Source organism: Balaenoptera musculus, chromosome 11, assembly GCF_009873245.2.
Source record: "Balaenoptera musculus isolate JJ_BM4_2016_0621 chromosome 11, mBalMus1.pri.v3, whole genome shotgun sequence".
Classification (NCBI taxonomy): Eukaryota; Metazoa; Chordata; class Mammalia; order Artiodactyla; family Balaenopteridae; genus Balaenoptera; species Balaenoptera musculus.
This window is the reverse complement of record NC_045795.1, coordinates 15866485-15887949: the sequence shown is the minus strand read 5'-3', so window position 1 is coordinate 15887949 and position 21465 is coordinate 15866485. Positions and strand designations below refer to the sequence as shown.

Genomic DNA, 21465 nt, shown 5'->3' with positions numbered 1-21465 from the left:
GTTAACAGCTGATTTCTCAGCAGAAACTCTACAGGCCAGAAGGGAGTGGCATGATATACTTAAAGAGATGAAAGGGAAGAACCTACAACCAAGATTACTCTACCCAGCAAGGATCTCATTCAGATTTGATGGAGAAATCAAAAGCTTTACAGACAAGCAAAAGCTAAGAGAATTCAGCACCACCAAACCAGCTCTACAACAAATGCTAAAGGAACTTCTCTAAGTGGGAAACACAAGAGAAGAAAAGGACCTACAAAAACAAACCCAAAACAATTAAGAAAATGGTCATAGGAACATACATATCAATAATTACCTTAAACGTGAATGGATTAAATGCTCCAACCAAAAGACACAGGCTTGCTGAATGGATACAAAAACAAGACCCATCTATATGCTGTCTACAAGAGACCCACTTCAGACCTAGGGACACATACAGACTGAAAGTGAGGGGATGGAAAAAGATATTCCCTGCAAATGGAAATCAAAAGAAAGCTGGAGTAGCAATACTCATATCAGATAAAATAGACTTTAAAATAAAGAATGTTACAAGAGACAAGGAAGGACACTACATAATGATCAAGGGATCAATCCAAGAAGAAGATATAACAATTAAAAATATATATGCACCCAACATAGGAGCACCTCAATACATAACAGCTAACAGCTATAAAAGAGGAAATTGACAGTAACACAATAATAGTGGGGGACTTTAACACCTCACTTACACCAATGGACAGATCATCCAAAATGAAAATAAATAAGGAACCAGGAGCTTTAAATGACACAATAGACCACATAGATTTAATTGATATTTATAGGACATTCCATCCAAAAGCAGCAGAATACACGTTCTTCTCAAGTGCGCATGGAACATTCTCCAGGATAGATCACATCTTGGGTCACAAATCAAGCCTCAGGAAATTTAAGAAAACTGACATCATATCAAGCATCTTTTCTGACCACAACGCTATGAGATCAGAAATGAATTACAGGGAAAAAAACACAAACACATGGAGGCTAAACAATGCGTTACTAAATAACCAAGAGATCACTGAAGAAATCAAAGAGGAAATCAAAAAATACCTAGAGACAAATGACAATGAAAACACGATGATCCAAAACCTATGGGATGCAGCAAAAGCAGTTCTAAGAGGGAAGTTTATAGCTATACAAGCCTACCTCAAGAAACAAGAAAACTCTCAAATAAACAATCTAACCTTACACCTAAAGGAACTAGAGAAAGAAGAACAAACAAAACCCAAAGTTAGCAGAAGGAAAGAAATCATAAAGATCAGAGCAGAAATAAATGAAATAGAAACAAAGAAAACAATAGCAAAGATCAATAAAACTAAAAGCTGGTTCTTTGAGAAGATAAACAAAATTGATAAACCATTAGCCAGACTCATCAAGAAAAAGAGGGAAAGGACTCAAATCAATACAATTAGAAATGAAAAAGGAGAAGTTACAACAGACACCGCAGAAATACAAAGCATCCTAAGAGACTACTACAAGCAACTCTATGCCAATAAAATGGACAACCTGGAAGAAATGGACAAATTCTTAGAAAGGTATAACCTTCCAGGACTGAACCAGGAAGAAATAGAAAATATGAACAGACCAATCACAAGTAATGAAATTGAAACTGTGATTAAAAATCTTCCAACAAACAAAAGTCCAGGACCAGATGGCCTCACAGGTGAATTCTATCAAACATTTAGAGAAGAGCTAACACCCATCCTTCTCAAACTCTTCCAAAAAATTGCAGAGGAAGGAACACTCCCAAACTCATTCTATGAGGCCACCATCTCCCTGATACCAAAACCAGACAAAGATACTACAAAAAAAAGAAAATTACAGACCAATATCACTGATGAATATAGATGCAAAAATCCTCAACAAAATACTAGCAAACAGAATCCAACAACACATTAAAAGGATCATACACCATGATCAAGTGGAATTTATCCCAGGGATGCAAGGATCCTTCAATATATGCAAATCAATCAATGTGATACACCATATTAACAAATTGAAGAATAAAAACCATATGATCAGGTTTCCCTGGTGGCACAGTGGTTGAGAATCTGCCTGCCAATGCAGGGGACACGGGTTCGAGCCCTGGTCTGGGAAGATCCCACATGCCGTGGAGCAACTTGGCCCGTGAGCCACAATTGCTGAGCCTGCGCGTCTGGAGCCTGTGCTCCGCAACAAAGAGAGGCCGCGATAGTGAGAGGTCCGCGCACCGCGATGAAGAGTGGCCCCCACTTGCCGCAACTAGAGAAAGACCTCGCACAGAAACGAAGACCCAACACAGCCAAAAATAAATAAATAAATAAATAAAATTTAAAAAACAAAAAAACAAACCAAAAAACACCCCATATGATCATCTCAATAGATGCAGAAAAAGCTTTTGACAAAATTCAACACCCATTTATGATAAAAAGTCTCCAGAAAGTGGGCATAGGGGGAACCTACCTCAACATAATAAAGGCCATATATGACAAACCCACAGCAAACATCATTCTCAGTGAAGAAAAACTGAAAGCACTTCCTCTAAGATCAGGAACAAGACAAGGATGTCCACTCTCACCACTATTATTCAACATAGTTTTGGAAGTCCTAGCCACGGCAATCAGAGAAGAAAAAGAAATAAAAGGAATACAAATTGGAAAAGAAGAAGTAAAACTGTCACTGTTTGCAGATGACATGATACTACACATAGAGAATCCTAAAGATGCTACAAGAAAACTACTAGAGCTAATCAATGAATCTGGTAAAGTAGCAGGATACAAAAGTGATGCACAGAAATCTCTTGTATTCCTATACACTAATGATGAAAAATCTGAAAGAGAAATTAAGGAGACACTCCCATTTACCATTGCAACAAAAAGAATAAAATACCTAGGAATAAACCTACCTAGGGAGACAAAAGACCTGTATGCAGAAAACTATAAGACACTGATGAAAGAAATTAAAGATGATACCAACAGATGGAGAGATATACCATGTTCTTGGGTTGGAAGAATCAATATTGTGAAAATGACTATACTACCCAAAGTAATCTCCAGATTCAATGCAATCCCTATCAAATTACCAATGGCATTTTTTACGGAACTAGAAGAAAAAACATTAAAATTTGTATGGAGACACAAAAGACTCCGAATAGCCAAAGCAGTCTTGAGGGAAAAAAACGGAGCTGGAGGAATCAGACTCCCTGACTTCAGACTATACTACAAAGCTACAGTAATCAAGACAATATGGTACTGGCACAAAAACAGAAACATAGATCAATGGAACAGGATAGAAAGCCCAGAGATAACCCCAGGCACATATGGTCAACTAATCTATGACAAAGGAGGCAAGGATATACAATGGAGAAAAGACAGTCTCTTCAATAAGTGGTGCTGGGAAAACTGGACAGCTCCATGTAAAAGAATGAAATTAGAACACTCCCTAACACCATACACAAAAATAAACTCAAAATGGATTAGAGACCTAAATGTTAAGACCGGACACTATAAAACTCTTAGAGGAAAACATAGGACGAACACTCTTTGACAGAAATCACAGCAAGATCTTTTTTGATCCACCTCCTAGCGTAATGGAAATAAAAACAAAAATAAACAAATGGGACCTAATGAAACTTAAAAGCTTTTGCACAGCAAAGGAAACCATAAACAAGATGAAAAGACAACCCTCAGAATGGAAGAAAATATTTGCAAACGAATCAATGGACAAAGAATTAATCTCCAAAATATATAAACAGCTCATGCAGCTCAATATTAAAAAAACAAACAACCCAATCCAAAAATGGGCAGAAGACCTAAATAGACATTTCTCCAAAGAAGACATACAGATGGCCAAGAAGCACATGAAAAGCTGCTCAACATCACTAATTATTAGAGAAATGCAAATCAAAACTACAATGAGGTATCACCTCACACCAGTTAGAATGGGCATCATCAGAAAATCTACAAACAACAAATGCTGGAGAGGGTGTGGAGAAAAGGGATCTCTCTTGCACCGTTGGTGGGAGTGTAAATTGATACAGCCACTATGGAGAACAGTATGGAGGTTCCTTAAAAAACTAAAAATAGAATTACCATATGATCCAGCAATCCCACTATGGGCATATACCCAGAGAAAACCATAATTCAAAAAGACACATGTACCCCAATATTCATTGCAGCACTATTTACAATAGCCAGGTCATGGAAGCAACGTAAATGCCCATCGACAGATGAATGGATAAAGAAGATGTGGTACATATATACAATGGAACATTACTCAGCCCTAAAAAGGAATGAAATTGGGTCATTTGTTGACACGTGGATGGATCTAGAGACTGTCATACATAGTGAAGTAAGTCAGAAAGAGAAAAACAAATATCTTATATTAACGCATATATGTGGAACCTAGAAAAATGGTACAGATGAACCAGTTTGCAGGGCAGAAATAGAGACACAGATGTAGAGAACAAACGTATGGACACCAAAGGGGGGAAAGCCACGGGGGGGTGGGGGTGGTGGTGTGATGAATTGTGCGATTGGGATTGACATGTATACACTGATGTGTATAAAATTGATGACTAATAAGAACCTGCTGTATAAAAAAAAAAAAGAACCAAAACAGCCAAGACAATTTTGAAGAGGAAGAAGAAGATGTGGTAGTGATAAGGTGTGGAGACTTATTTATGCAATAACAAGACTTTTAAAATAAAACTAGTGTAGTGTCGGCATGGGAGTGGGCAAGTACTGTATGTCAATGTAACAGTTCAGTGTGCTCAAGAAATGACCCACATATAATGAGAACTTGGTGTTATGATAAATTGGCATTATACTGATTAATCAATATATTGTGCTAGATAATTTTGTATGAAAAAAATCAACTTAATTCTATATCTAGGACTCTTCTTGGTGTTTCAGACTCATACTCAAACAATGTATCCCAACTGAACTGATTGTAACTTGTGAAACTATTCCTTTTGTATTCTGTGTATCACTAACAAATTTGAAAGCCAGTATTTATTCTTCTGCCTCCTAAATTTATCTCGCACATCCAAGAAATAAAATATTTTGTAGAGTTTAAAAAAAAAAAAAAAAGAATCTATCAATTTAGATGTATAAGCAGAATCTTGGGCTAGTGCAGAAGTAAAGAATTTCTGTCAGTCTGATTAGGGCTTTAAAAAAAAAATCCATCTTCATGAAAAAAAATCAGGTAACATCTATTTGTTTTAAGTTTCTAAGTTTATTTAATTACATATATATTTAAGTTTTAACTGATCAGAACTTCTGAGTCCATGATTTTGGTTATAATTTATATGACGATTATTCATACCCATTCAAACTGTGGGTAGTCGAAAGCTTTTCACATAAAGAACTGTGGTATCTACTTATTGCCTTTACTGGTTTTCATAATGAGTTGGGAACAGGGGCGGGAATTTATCAAGTGGCCGGACACTCTGTGCCCAGCTCCAGGCTGGACGTTGGCCCAGGGTCTCTCATTTCATTTACTCCTCACGATATCTTTAAATACCCAAATTACCAGACATGTAAGGAGAGCAACCATTTCATTTCCAGAGAAGCCTGGTACATCTGGCTGGCAATTCGGTTATAGATATAAGGATTTTTACTGGTGCTAGATAAGAGGACGATTAAATGAGAAGGAATTAAAAGGAGGAACATAATTGTCAAACAAAGACATCAAAAGCCTCTGGAGAAAAAGGAGGGAAGCAGTTTTCCTGTTCACGGGATGATGCTGAAAAGCCCAAAGAAGGCTAAGAATGTCTGTTACTGAGTTCTGTGCTGTGGCTCACAGGATCCTCCCAGAGTCCTCCCATTTCAAAAAGGGATGCCAGGCCCAGAAGAGATCAAAGGGCACTGCCAGTCTTGAGCTGTCTTGATACACCTAAGATCTTTTGTAAGCGCTGCTGTTTTTGGAAATGCACTGTATGGGCAACACCCTCTTCGTCGCGTAACACGACAGCCCATTCCAGGCCTTGGCTTCCCCATGTCCTTTCTCGTTGAGAGGTATCTTTTCCCAAACTGTGCCTCTCAAACTTGGGCATCGGAAAGACCTGGGGGGGCCTGTCAAACCCCAAGCTGCTGGTCACACCCAGAATTTCTGACTCAGTAGGTTTCGGGTGTGACCCCAAATTTGCATTTCTAAAAAGCTCCCAGGTGCTGTTGCTGGTCCCAGACTACACATTTAAGAACCACTGTTGTGAAAAAAACAGAACAGGATCCATCAAAGACAGGAAGGGGGGTGGTGGTGGGGGGGTTGTTTGTTACACGGCCATATCTGCATCACTCACGATCCAAGCCACACGAAGGCAGGCGAATTGGTCTATGTCGACCCTGCTGCATCCCCAGCGCTTAGGACAGGGCTGGCATACACTAGGTGCCCCATACATAACTGCTAAGTAAGTCAAAGGAATCAGTATGGCCCGTGCTGGAAACTGGGGCCAGCGTGGGGATGCAGGAGCAAGGGGAGTGGCTGTGGAAACACCAGCGACAAAGGGAATGGCTTTTAACAGCTGAATTGCCCTGAAAGGGAAGCTCAACTTGCTGACGATGATGGCAACAACAACGACTGCAGTAATAATATCGATGCTAGCCAACACGTGGTCGTGTTTAGCGTGTGGCTGGAGCGACAGCCAGCACTTTACATGCGTCGGGGCGTTCAGCTTTCACAACAACCTGTGAGGTGAGAACCTGGATTCTCCTCATTTACCAGGTGAGGAAACGGGTTAGAAAGGAAGTAATGCTCCCAAACCACCTAACTATCTACGGAGAAGCTGGTCCCAAGCAGAAGGTCTCTCTTCGTTACCCAGCTGAGTGAACGAGAAATGCAAAACTTCTTTGGCCTTCTCTGAACTGCGGGCTTTGATCCTTTCTTCCCCAAGTGACGGAGAGGCTTCAAGTGGCCCATTCCTAGTATGCCTGATCATAAAACAGGCAGGGCTTTGGCTGGCTACACAGAGCACGTTTTCTCTAGATCATCTCTCAAGAGTGGGACGGTGAATCACAGCGCTGGGGTTCCATGCGGGGGTTAGGCACGCCCGATAAAGGGCTGGTGCAGTGGTGCATCCACAGGGCAGGGAAGGGGGCGGGGGAGACATGTGGGCCGATTTTGCACTCGGGGGACATTGGACAGTGTCCAGAGACAAGTTTGATTGTCGTAACTGGAGGGTGCTACTGGCATCTGGTGAGGAGTCCTCACTAGAGTAATGAGTAGCCACAGGGCAAAGGACAGCCTTACCCCCCCCCACCCCCACCGCAAAGAGGTATCCGGCCAAAATATCAGTGGTGCTTAAACTCTGCTCCAGTTTCAAAGCCTTCTCTGTCCCACCCCTGCCCCAGGTTGGATGCCTAAGAAACTTCATCGATATTCTCTTACAGCCTTCACTGTCTTTTATCTTGTCTTAGTTATTGGAGAACTTGTTTCATCTCCCCTATCTCCCGATGAACTCCTTGAGGGCCAGAAGAACATCTTAGTCATTGAAACACCCAGAATACTGGGAACCGATTCAGCTCAGAGTGGGTGTTCAGTAAGTGTCCTGTACTTTGTTTTCCTTCAAATGGGTAAAAATGCTGAGAATTCACTCCTAACCATGGAGGAGGGGCAGCGGGGTGAACACACTAAGTTAGGAACACACAGTACACTTCCTATAAACTTATCTCATTTAATCCTTCCAACCACTGGAGGAGACAGGAACACTATTTTAGGTCACTACAGCTCACAGAATTTGTGAAAGGTCACACGCTGATAAGCGACAGAGCACGTTTCTGGAGCCAGATATCAAGCCTTCCGTACCCCACGACCATGCCATGGGTCCCCAGAGCTGAAAACCTCCCTCCTAAAGACTAGTCCCAGGGTTAGAGTATCTGAGATGCTAGCAAGGAAAACAGTAACAGAAAAGGTTGAAAACTTTACCACATTATTAGTGTGATCATCTCAAGTCCTGCTACCAAACATAGCAACAAAATTGGTCAATTCAAGGGTTACTGCAACCAGGCTTAAATACAAGTTACATATTTAAAAATCAATGATAAAGATACTTGGAATTTACATGGCTCTTTCATTTTTAAACTTTAATATGCTAGGGCTTAAGAAAATATATCCAAGATATATATTTTTTTAATCTGCAAAATCAGAGAGCACAGGAAATAATGGTCAAAAAAGCCATCTTAGTTCAAGACATAATTATGTGACCTTTCTTTATGCACAGCACTCTCCAGCTGGCTCTTTGCTTTCTCAGAGCAGCTAGGAGCCAGGCCCAGACCTGGGAAAGTATGTCATAAATAACATCTGATGGCTCGTCTCTGGGAGCCCTGACAGTATTGATCCCCCAAATCAACCTGATGAATCTGTCTCGTTTTCATATTATAGAAGGAGAAGTGAAAATGATCAAAGGTTTTTGTAGCACCACGTTAATTTTTTGTTTTTTTAAGCTAAGGAGGCCAGTCTTGGCTGTCTGTTGTTCATCAAGCCCTCCACTTTAACCTCTGTGCCAAAACCACATTCCCAGGGCTGGGTCCTAGCCTCTTAGAAAGCTGGGTGGCCCACGGCATCCCTCACAGCCAGCTCATTCCAAACTCACCATTCCCTCCACGGGGTGCAAACCCTGATGGAGGAAAAGCTCAGCCGTGTCCATTCTTTCAGCCCCAGGAGCTAACCATCTTGGGAGTCAAGGTCTTGTATTTCTTTTCTCCCTCAGCCTGTCTCTCACTTCCATCTTGCCTTTCACACCATCACTGTTGCTGCGCTGCTTCCAGACTCATCAACTCTGTAGCACCCATGCTCTAAATGGTATGCCCTACTTTTCTTCCCAGGGGAATTTCTGCCTTTCTGTCCACTTGGTAACCTGTTCCAGGCAGGACCCCAGACCCGACAGAATGGAAAGTCTTCCTGCTATAGGGTAAAGTAAATCCCTTGAGGGCCGGGTGTCCAGCGTATCACCCCGGTTCCCAGTGGTGTTGGTGCCAGGCAACAGTGCTTGCTTGGACCCCCTAAGTTCTCAGCCCCTTGGGAGTGCTTTTTGTTTCACCTCCTTTGGGTTTTGGGTCACTCGTCTTTGGATGGTTTGCCTTGGCAATGACCTGGAAGTCCAGAAGCTGGTACAAGGGTCGGCATGGGGTACCAGTGCACCTGGCCCAGGTTTCTGGGGTCTGCAGACTTTGGAGCCAGGCTCCTTGGGTTCAATTTCACTTGCCTCTCTCATCCGCGGAGCCCTGAGCCAGCCTCTTAACCCCTCATTGTCTGCTTCTTCCTGTGCAGGACAAGCATGGTAATAATACCCACTTCATAGGTTATGTGGATAATGTGTTAATGCGCATAAAGCACTTACTTTAGTGCCCTCCATGCGCGTGGGCACTTGATAAACATTAGCTATTATTATCCCATAGACCAGAGACTGCTGAGTGGCAGCCCTGAAGCCAAATCTGGCCCAGAGACCTATTTTGTTTGGCTTGCACATTTTCCGTTTTAATTGAGCCTGCATTTTAAAGCTGGTAGATTTCTGGCATTTTAAGAAAATGGAAGATCTGGCAACAAATGGGACCTGCTTTCCTCTCTGGAAGCCATCACCTGGGGCGGGGTCCCTCCTCGGCTGCCTTCTGATAGGGCATTTCTTCTTTGTCCAAGCCCAACTCCCACAGTACTTATCCCCACCTTTCCATACCCCCCAGTTAATTCCCTGCCCGGCCCTTGTAGGAAGGCAATCTCTATTCCAGACCAACTTTACCAATGTATCCAGTGTTAGGTCCTATTATTCCCCCATATTGACACCAGTCCAACCGGTCTCCTTATGCTAGCTGACCTCCTGCCTTCCTACCTTGGCCTCATGACGTTTCCCCAGCCATGAACAGCCTCCCAAACCTTCCCCGTCCACCTACTCCAGCGGTTCCAATTGAGTGCACGTTAAAATGACCTGGGACACTTCCAAAAAATACTCACGTCTAGATAGGGGTATTTCTCGAAAGTGCCAAGATGATTCAAATATACACCCAAATGTGCTCTAAGGTCCAGTGACCATGGGAACCATGGCCTGCCCATTCCCATGGTCCAGCTGGCACATCCTGTCGATACTGTACAACCGAGGACAAGATGAGTCTTGTTTGACTCCTGTTTAGTCTTGCTTGCGACTCAACTTGTGTTTAAAGCCTGTCTCTCCAAACAGACTATAAACTCAAGAGTGGGTGGATCACACTTCATACTTCTTTTGCATCCTCAACAGGAAGACTGGGGTGCCAAGCACACTGTGGGTGCCTAATGACAACGCCTCTTGTCGAATATTTGAGCGTCCACAACGGAGAAGGCATTGCAAGGACGACACGATGAGAAAACCACAGACTGGTTTCCTGAAGCTTGTGGGTTTGGAGGAAGAGTAAGCCAAGGGCACCACTGATGAGGATACAAGGTAGACTAAGACGTGCTACAGGAAGGAAGCAGCAACTTGAGGGAAGGGAGGGACCCAAGGCCTGGGGAATCAGGGAAGGCTCTGTGCAGGGGGCGTCCTTGACAGGCTGGTGGGAAGGACGGCTGCAAGAGGAACAAGCAGATAAATGCACCGGAGGGAAAGTAGCAGCCACTGTAAGCACTGTGCCATGCCAGGACCCCAGTGGGGAGGGATGGGAAGCAGAACGGGAAGGGCGAGATTTCACTGGACCTCCAACGCTAGGGAAAAAGGTTGTAATTAATTTGGTAAGTCACGGAAGCAGCCCGTGAAGGCTGTGATTCTGGCCTCCTTCTAAAAGCCAGGCAGAGGGAGAGGTGAGGGGTAAGTGGGAGGAACAGGCATTAACACACTAAACAACTAGGCACTGAGAGAGGGAGAAGAGAAGGGGACAGGGGGGCTCGCAGGTAGCTCCCCCACCGCCACACTGACTGGGGCCTCCAGTCCTGCAGGGCTCCAGACACCTCAGACACCCTGATCTCCACCATTCAGTCTTAAGCCCTAGTTTACTGTACAGGAGTGAAATCATGTTAAGAGTGCAACTTTATTAACACAGATAATCACAGAAATAAAGATTTTCGTCATGACACTTATCACTACCGAAAGGACTACTATAATAAGACGCGTATCTTTTCTGCTCTGTCTCCCAAGTCCATGGACGGCTTATAAAGAGATACAAAGATCCTACAGAGTAGGCTGGGAGAAAACCGCCCCGTGGTTCACTCCTCCTCCTCATCACCGCCATTTTTAGAGGTGTAAACTGGGTCTGGATGAACGCAAGGGCTGGTTCAGAAACTAAACCACCAAAGGATGGGCCCAAGAGACAGCCATGGAAGAAAAGGGCAATTCCACCACGTATCTACTGAATCCTTCCCATGGGTCAGGCACCGGTCTAGGCACCTGACAAATATGAACTCATTTAATGGTCCCGATCCCCATGAGGTAGCTACTATGATTTCCCCATTTTACAGGTGAGGAAATTAAGACGCAGAGGTTAAGCAGAGTTGCCCAAAGTCACACAGAATAAGAACTCAGACACTCTGGCTTCAGGCTCCATCGTCTGACTCGTATACTTGGCTGCCCTTCAGTTTGCCTTTTAGGTGGAGGGTGTGGGTTAGGTACATATAAGCCTTCACCTCTCCTGAGGGCTGCCAGACCCAGAAAGGCTCATGAGGGATGGGGTCACAGGACTGCTGCTCTGGTTATATATTTCTGGAGCCTCAAAGCATCAGACGTGGAAAAAGGGCAAGGGAGGGGTGAAATCTATAGGCTCTGAGCTGACCTCCTGTGACCCCCAGTGTCCAGAGCTGCCACTTTCAGGATCATGAAAACCAGAGCTTGGGGGAGCGCTTCTCAGCAGTCAGGCGCGTGCTGGAGGAGCCACCGGGATCTCCTGGGTAGCCAGGCATGAGCTGGCTGGGAGGACCAAGGGCGTTCAGCTCCTCTGCTACCTGAGATGGACTCCATCCACCATAAAGTCCTCCAGGGGAAATCAGCTTCACTGGTAACTACAGGTCTCACCAGCAGTTGCTCCCTGATCTAAGACCGCACCTACACATGGCACCTTTCTGGTTTGTGGTTTATAGACAAGCCATATATCCCCGCCCCTAACGCGTTGGTGAACTACAGCGACATTGGATTATGTTTCACTTTTAGGCTTCAGGGCTTGAAGTGATTCTATTTTTAAGCTTTCTCAATTCCACAAGGAAAAGAAGACGTTTTAAGGAAATTAGTTCTGGTTTTTAGGGGATGAGGACTTCTTCCCCTGAGTTAAACTTTGTTAAACCAGCAATCTTCCTGAAGGAAGGGCACCTGGTCTAATGTCACTGGGCAAGGGCCCCAGGACCTCTGAAAACCACAACAGTCACCCAGGATGTGGACAGCCCAGGACAAACCTCCAACACCAGAGCTGTACTGTGCCCTTCTCCTGAAGAGAGCGGCAAAAATCCTTTCAGGTTCTATTCTCAGTGAAGTATGTTTCACCATTTGAGCACCGGAAGTGTCATATCCACAAAAATTTGCAAATAACAAATAAAGCTTTAAGAAGGCTACTATCATGTTTCTATAAGAGTCAGTCATTCCTTCCATTTTTTAAAATTCCCTTTCATTGAACATCTAAAGGAGCGTGGCTTATTTTGTACCTTTGAGAATGAGCTGTCACTCTAAAGCCAACTGTTCAAAGGACACTTCTGTATGTGTCTATTTTAAAAATGTAACCATTCCTGAAGGCAATCTAAAATGTATTCTACACATCCCAATTTTCCCATATAGGGCACATGAGACTTAGTTAACTTTCTCTTGGCAAATGGGGCTGCTTCTAAGAATTCCAGTCTCCAGTTTCAGTTCTGGCTTTGCCACTAGTTAGCTTGTGACCTTGGGTAAGTAACAACTGCATTGGGTCTTAATTTCCTACCCTGCAAAATGAAGGGGATTGGGTCTGATGATGACTCTTGCTTTACAGCTCTCACATGTTACGATTCAAAGACAGTTGGGAATATCAATTATTGCCTATGCTAATTAGAAGAATTAGTTATAAGAATGTTGTCTGGACACTAGAAATAGCCCCAGAGGGTTGGGCTACAGTAATAGAAAGCAGACTGAAGTCAATTACTTTTATTCTTCTTACTTCCTCCTATCTCCTCTCTATTCCATCAGCTGTCCATTCTCACTGCTATCAACCTCCGCTGACAAAAACCCCGGCCTTAGTTTACAAAGCTACGCAGTGGTCTGTTTCACCCAGGTTCTCCAGCAAAGCAAGGGGCCCAGGCTTTGTGATGGCAACCTGGCAACCAGTGGGCTTTATCTCTTCCCCTTCAAAGTTATATTGTAGATGATTGTGGCCGTCACAGCAACAAGATTGACCCCCAGTTAAGGTTGGAGGCGGACTGAGAATGCATCCTTGTAACTTACACATTCTTTGAGTTCTAAAAACGCATTGCTTTGGGAGGAGAGCATGTGAAGCAAAAGTGACAACAGAAAATAAACCGATTTCCTTCTTACTGGCCCCAAAGCTATATGTATTATCCCTCTATATCAACCCTACTCCTGCCCTCCAGGATTCCTTACCCCATCCCAGCTGTTGTCTTTCTGTCCCTTCTGTTGTATAACTTTTCGTCGTGTAAGATACATTTTCCAAGCCACTCTTGGGAGGCAGAGAGAAGGTCAGTGTAGGAGGAAGGAGATACCATTAGTGGTTTCCTATACTTACTGCTTTCCCAGTTAGCTTCCCTTCTTAGTCCCATGAAAAATGATTAGTAGAAAAAATGCTTCTTAGCAATTGTAAATACAGTCCCCGAAACACTTTTAAGCTGCTAACAAGCATGAAAAATATGCATTAAACCACATGCTTAGTACCTCAAAGAATTCAGGGAAGTTCCTCTCTTTAAAAACCAAAATGAAACAGAGCATCTGATAAGAATTGCAATCTACCTTCTTTGCCTTGCACTATTTGGGGTGGTTTCATGGGCATCTAGGAGGGATGTGATTTAATGAGCACAGGCAGTGGCTGATCTTTCACTCTTCCTAGTTTAAAATGTTAGTAGAAAGTAGGTGATTAAAAAGGAATTGGAGTCAGTCAGCCTGGGAAAGTGGATGTAAACGAGACATACAAATGGAATATATGTTAAGTCACGTTAAATTAGAAAACCAGCCAGAAAAATCAACTATGAATGTTTGAAGCCTTGCCAAGTGGGTCCAGGTCCTTTGGAAAAAGGCTAAAGGTATGGATGGTGTGTCTTTGGGGATGGCAATAAAAGACCATATGGATTATACCTATGAGAAGTGAGAATAAAAGCCACTTTTCCCTCCAAACTTTCAATCTCCAGGTGCTATTATCTATTCATGTCTAAGCTTAGAGTATTATTTTCTGTTTTGATGTTAGCTTTACACAGCACAACATTAATCTCAGAATCTACTCTTCCAAGTATTACATAAGGTGACGATTTATAGAAAAACGACAACAAAAAAAAATCCTTTCCTGTTCACAAGCTTGGGTTCCTTAGCTCACAGAGCCACGTTTAAGGGTGCTTTGTTTCAGAGGATGATTAGAGTGGTGCCCTGGGTACTGATTATAGTGGAGCTATTTGTACTGCCTGAGTCTGGGCACTGCATTATATTAAAACTTCCATTTTGGGGTATGTAGTGACTAAAAATTCTCTCCTAGCTTAAACTTGGCACCAACCATCTATCTCAGCAGAAGCAAGATTATTGGCTACAGAACCACAGGAACCCAGCATTTTTCTTCTTTTATACTTATACAGGAAAGAAACTCAGCTGTAGCACCTATGGTTTCTCCATTCTTACAGGGAAATTTCAAGCATTGTGGGTTCCTTCCCAAAGTCCAATCAGTGGGATGCTATGACTGGATTAAATTAAATCACATGTGACAGGCCATTGTCTCTTGCATTAATAGATCCCAAACTTTCTAGAAGCGGAATGAAATCATTTCAGCTTCTTTTTAGCAGAGGCAGAAAATGATGAAGCCCTTTCAGTTCCAGAAAATATATAGCACTTGTGACTCTGGTTTCTCTAGACTCCTTCCATGTGCAACAGCTCACCATCTAGAACTGAATTTATCTAGTGCATGTCTCTGACATGGTGATGATTAAGAGTTCAGTTCTACAAAAGCCACTAAGCATGGGCTGCACGCAAAAGACGGCCGGTCCATGCAATCAAGGGAGGAGCGAGGCAAAAAAGTGAGGATGAGTTGATCTAAATTTGTCACAACTCAAGGCACAAGCTCATGCTGGGGCAGTTCATCACCACCATCTCTAACATAGGCCTGTGGTACTGACGTGTCCCTATTTTATCCATTCTTAGGAGAGCCATGATTTATGGATTTATAAACTCAAGTTAACTAGGTATAAATAGTTAATTACATATCATTTTTAAAAACTTTTAACCATTTTACTCATATATGTCAACAAAGGGGCAGTGTGCACATGGTCTTACATTATTTCTCTAAGTTCCAAAACAATATAAATTTCTGAATATTCATTTTATTGGGCATCTACTATTTACCTGGCACTGTGCTGTTTTACATGCATTATCATATTTAACCCTTAAAAGGAACTTTCAAGTTCGTACTGTTATTATCCCTGTTTTACAGAAGAGGAAACTGTGTTGTGAGAGTTTAAGTTATTTGCCTAAGATCCAACGACCTGTAAATGACAGAGGCAATTACAGCTAGTAAGGTAGTACTGAGATATACATATGTATATATATGTATTTTCCACTTTAAAAAAAGGTGAAGAATATGCTCCTGGTTGTTCTAGAGACAGAACATGGAATCAGAACCAGGTGGGTCTGTAACTGTGGCCACTTGAACAGGAGTTCTCAACCTCTTCTTGGATGGAAAGTGTTTAAATGATCTCTTTGCTCAGCCAATCACTTAGCTATCCCCATGTTGTCCCTCCTGCTTAGGGAAAGAATATCAATAAAAGTTCAAGACTTAAATAGAAGTCTAATATAATTAGACTCTAATATAATTAGAAACCAAACTTTATATACAGTGATCATGATTTTGGAATAATAATCTCATGGCAAGGAGGATAAAGTTTTGAAGTAGCTTGGAAGGTGGTGAGGGTAATTTTTTACACTTTAAATACTTAAATACAATGAATTACATAGAAGTTTGGCTAGACAGTTTCAGAGACCTGGCCCAGGTGGGCTAAAATTCAAAAGGAAAAAAAAAAAGCGCAAACTGGTCGTCTCACAATTTCCCATTGTCAAAACTACCCTCCCATAAATCTGAATCAAGTCCCAGAAGTATGTCAATAGCTGGTTGTTTCAGATTAGGTTTATGATATAGTGACAGAACCCTGTAGGGGGCAAATATGCTTAAAATATATCCAAGCACGTTTAGGTCAAGTCAGTAATAGTATTTAATGCTAATAAAAGCATGGCATATTCTCGTGTCTGAGAATCCGGCACACTGGATACTGTTATGTGTAAGCAGGTACTGTACGCTTTCCCCCCTGCTGGCAGACCCTAGTCACTAAAACACCATGAGCTTCTTTGACTGAGACGGTATCACACATCCCTAGCAAGTATCTCTGGGGCTGCAAAGCAGTTAAGATCCAACTCGAGGAGAAATTGGGAAGAGTCATGAATTAAGATTTTTCATTATTCCAAAACCCATCTCATCCCCCAAAGTGTTGCCTCGGTGCCCACTCTCTTAAAGACCCCTTGATTCTTGATTCTTCAAAAATTCAGTCCATTCGGAGCCGAGACAAGGTGAGGTCAACGACTGATATTATCAGCCAACCATTTATCTAACTGGGTTTGGTTCGTTTCTAGCCTCGTGGGGGCCGAGCCTCACCACGAGGGTGAAGACAGGAGGCATGGAGGAAGGGAATGAAGGAGAGAAAAGGAGAAAGGAGGAAGACCTCCGGGCCACACTTCTTTCTAGTATCAACAAAAAGAGAAGCCGCATACTGACCTAAATCATCTCTCAAAGGCGCTTTATAAATTACAGGGACAAAGGGAGGGGGTGGCGGGTGGCCTGGGAATCCTACAGACACCCTACCCTCTGACCCCCCCCCTCCCCCTCCAGCACAAGGGAAGGAAGATAGAAAACAGAGCTCAACTCGGCCATTGGCGAGAAGCCCCCCCTCCGGTTTTCGATCGCCCATCCCTCGGCCCCCTAGAAAAAAACACACGTAAACACCATACCCACCCCCTGGGGCGGACACTCCTGCCCGGAGGTTCCTAGAACCGGAGGCCGGGCATTTACTTAGTTAGATTTTTCTTGCTTACTCATTTCCCTCGAGCACCCAACCCCCCGTTCCCACTCCAAAACCCCGCTCAACCGCCTACCCTCACGGCTCCAACCCCCAACAGAATCCGGTGCCCCCGCGGCGGCGGCGGCCCCCGAGCCGTCCCGGTCACTAACCTGCTGCTGTAAGGGCATTTCCGAAACCAGCCTGGCTCCGGGGGGAGGTGGGGGGGGGCCGGCTGGAGAGGGGGCCCGGAGGGCCGAACGGACCGGCGGCGCCGGGCGAGGGCGGGCGCCCGTGGAGGGGGTTGGGGAGAGGAGAGGGAGGGTGGCCGCTCCGGGGGCGGGTGCGAGGGCGCCGGGACCGTCCCAGGCCAGGGAGCCGGCGAGCAGGAGGAAGTGGGTGCCCCCTCTCCCCCTCCAGCGCCCCCTCCCGCCGCCGCCTCCTCCCCAGTCACAGGCGCGTCCTCCGCGCACGTGTGCGAAACGTCACCGGCGGGTCCCGGGGAGAGGGACAGACCCAGGCGGCGGGACGGGAACACGGCTGCCCCCGCCCTCCGTCGCCGGGGGGCGGAGAGGGGGACAGGGCGGGGAAGGAAGGGGCAAGGGGAGAGGCGGGTCAAGGGCAGGCCCGGGGCCCGGCGAGGCAGGCCCGGGCGCTCGGGCCACGCGGGCGCCGCCGCTGCCACCACCGGGATGCACCCAGGCCGGGGCGCCCGCCCGCTAGCCCCTCACCCCCAGACAGCCCACGCCCCGGCCTGCAGCCGGCTTCCAGCTCCACCTCCCCCCTCGGCTTCCCCCAGCCCCTTTGTTGCCGGGAGTTACAGATCCCAAAATGTGTCAAGCGCAGCCTGGCAAAGCCCCTGCACTCCGAGCACGCCTTAGGGACCCCCGGCTGCCAACGGGCCTCCGAGGCCGGCGGGCGGCCATCACCCCCAGGGCCCCCCGGTTTCCACCCCCCTGGAGTCTCCCACTCCCCAGTTCACTACTCCCTCCCCCACCCCCTTCTCCATCCGGGGCGTGACCCCTTCCTACGCCCGAGAAAGAGGAAGCTTCGAGTTGGAGGGGAGGGGAGAGTGGGGGTAGGGAAAAGTGCAGGAAAGGAAGGGGGGGCCGCGAAAAGTTTCGGAGTGTTTGATGTGGTTCGCGCCAAGACGATCCCCGCTGCCCCGCTTGCCTGGCGGAGCCCCCCAGACCCTTCGGGGGCTGGGGGGGAACACACAAGTCTAACAATAAACCCTCGTTGGAGGGGCAGCCGCCGAGGCCCACGACGCTCGGCCCCGCGCTCTCCCAGGGCGGCCCGCAGCGCGCCCACCACCCCGCGCGGTGCGAGCCCACCTCCCGCCCGGGCTGGGGACGGTGGGAACGGGAGGGCATTACCGGAGGGCCGCCGCCGCCGCCGCCGCCGCCGCGTCCCAGCGCTGGTGGCTGCTGCAGCAGCCCGGCTCTGCTGGAGGGTCCGTGCGGCGTGGTGTAGAGGAGGCTGCCGGCGGTCTGCTCCACGCCGGGGGCACTGGGGAGGAGGGGGCCGGCGGCGACGGCGCCGCTTTGGAGGGAGGAGGAACAGGAGGTGGTGGAAGTGTTCGTGGTGAGGATCTGGATGTACGCGCTCGGGGCGGCGGCAGCAGCGGCGGTGGCGGCGGCGGGGAAGCCGGGGCTGGCTAGCAGTGCCCTTTTGTCCATGGAGGCTGCAGCGGCGGCGGCGACGACAGCCGCCCCCTCCCCACCCCCGGCGGTCACCAGGTACTGCTCCAGGGCGGGCTGGATCCCCTTTCTCATCTCTCGCTCCTGCTCTTTTTATTGCTATGGTATATTAACGTATTGTTTTCAATTTCTTTATTATTTGCAGTCGGAGTTTCCAAGTCTCTCCTTCTCTCCTCCCCGCCCGGCGCTTCCGAGCCCCTTCTCTCCCTTTTCTTTTTATTTTTCCGCACCGCCCGGGCCCCGGGGGCCAAAAATAATCGGGGCTCTGGAGAGAGGAGGGTCCCGGGCGCACGGATATCGGGCCCCGAGGGGGGATGGAGGCGTCGGGGGCGGCCGATGCAATGGATTGCGAGGCGGCGGCGGCAGCACGGGTGCTGCGGCCGGCAGCTGAAAAATGGCTCCAGGAAGCTGCTGCTGACAATGAATGAAGGGATACGGTTTACGCGCCAAGGTCCTCCCGCGAAACTCAGATTTCCCGCCGGCTTTTCAAACCATATTTGCATATCCCCGCCCCTCAACCCGCCGAGGACCGTTCCCACAGCCCATTGGGCCTCTGTCTCCTTCCTTCCGTCCCAATCACGGAGCAGGGTCGCAACTTGCCGGTTTCCATTGGCTGCCGTGCATCATGGTTGCCGGGGCGACAGGGGCCCTATTTGCATATGCTTCCTTGATTGGCTGGGAGGGAGTAGGGGTTTTAGGAGGTGGGGGTAAAGTCCGCCTTCTCTCCCACGGAAGACCACGCCTGGTGCAGGCTCCGCCCCTGTCCCCGCCCGCCAGCCGGGCGGGCGCTGCTGACCTGGGCAGGGACTCCGCGCCCCGCAGACTCAGTGTGGATCTAACCTAGAGCGCAAGTTTCGCTTTTGTAAATTGTCAAGGTGACTAAAGGAGACACTTTCGGGAACTCTCTTCCGTTTGACCAGTCAGTGTAATAGATGAACAACAGCGAGAGATTCTCCCAAGTATATGCCAAAGGCAAGTTGGACCTTGCGAACGACGCCTGGCAGGTGGAAACTGAGCCCTTTAAATCGTGGGTTTCTCTCTTCCTGAAATCCGACCAATGCCGCGGCGAGAGCTGATCCCAAGGCCGAGGCTGATGGACAGAAGCATGTGGGCCGACAGAATCGTGGGGGCAGTAGGTTCGACTGACGTGATTGCGGGCACCATTTAGTTACCATTCCAGATCATTACCGGCAGCTTCATTATTAGCCTGGATGGGGTTTAAGTAAAAATTAACTACGAATGTTTTGCCGAGTGAAATCTTACCACAAGTACTGGTTTGAGTCCAGCAGACACCCCCAAAACCCTACCCACTGGCCCAGAAGCACCCAGGGCAGTTAATCTGGGCTAACCTAGGTCTGATTTGCGTGTTTCTAATCCGCCAAACAGTAATCCGAAGACGTACGTGCTTCCCACGATGACGTCTTGCTCCTAACAAACGCTGCACGCTGGGCACGAGCACTTTACAATTTCGGTATCCTACCAAGTTCTCTGACACGACGACCCAAACCTATTCCAAAATATTTTAAAAGAATTTTTTAAAGTAAGCTAGAAATTGCCACCAGAAAAATATTATTGTCAAATTGACTTCTGTGTTTGTGCAAGTGTTCATGGGTCTTAAAATTGAAGATTGCGCCTGTGAGACTGAGCAGGAAAAGGGACCCCGGCAGGTTGTGGGAAAAGGTGTACCTAGGTCAGGTCATCATTTACAGTTCCAGTCACTGAGAACTGCACAAAATAGCTGCTGATCTGGTGCTCACTGGGTGATGAGCATTGCAATACCTCAAGCCCTTTTGCAAGACTTTTATTATTATTATTATTATTAATTTTCAAAACTCATATGCTCAGTCTTCTGAAAGGCCTGACAAGATATGTCAGTTCAGGCTAGGAGTCCTTACTACTTCAGTCCTGTTACCTGAAATAGGGTGAACTCAAAGTACTGTTACACCTTGCACCAGGCTCAGGAATATTTTGGTCTTGCACTCAAGCTAATTGAGGATCCAAGGCCCAGTAGCCAAACATTTACTGACATAAATGATATGTGTCATCAAACTGACACTATCTTTAGGGCAGATTAGGTGGTATTCAAGGGGCATCAATTGCTGGTTGGGCTAGAGGCATAAGGTATTAGCAACTTCCTTGACCTTGTTCCATCAAAGTTACTTTCCACTGTGGGTCACTATGGAGGAAACTTGTACTGTAACTACTTGGATATCACCAGCTGTAGAACGTCACTGGCAGCATGCATTTTGGTGGCTCTTGTGGGGATTTTGGGAGGAGGGAACGGTGCAACATGCACAGTCATTATAAGACCTGCATTTTAAGATTAGAGACAAGCCTAGGACCTGGGACTGTGCACAGAGTCTCTGCTTGAACTCCTCACACTCCTCTTTACTGGTCACAGTAAGATGGATATAACACAGTCACAAGGGAGCAAGTGTTCACCATCTAGATTCACACCTGTGGTTCTGGTTTAGAAAGCTTTGAAATATTTACCATTCTACCTTAGCCAAGTTATAATTTTTAATGTAGGGTATTCGGTAGAGAAACAGATGTTTTGACATTTTATGCCTAGTGAACCACAGGATGGGGT

The 21465-nt window shown here is 46.2% G+C and overlaps 1 protein-coding gene across 2 annotated transcripts in view; it reads right to left on the bottom strand.

Moving 5' to 3' along the window:
- The window catches only part of E2F3 (E2F transcription factor 3), an 81572-nt gene extending 62077 nt beyond the window's left edge, over window positions 1-19495 (bottom strand). For both annotated transcript variants that reach the window (XM_036869779.1, XM_036869780.1), the window contains exon 1: window positions 18552-19495. In XM_036869779.1, coding sequence (XP_036725674.1) covers window positions 18552-18950 — 399 coding nt within the window. In that variant the 5' untranslated portion in view covers window positions 18951-19495. The remainder of the gene's footprint in view (window positions 1-18551) is intronic.
- Between the last annotated feature and the right edge of the window lie 1970 nt (window positions 19496-21465).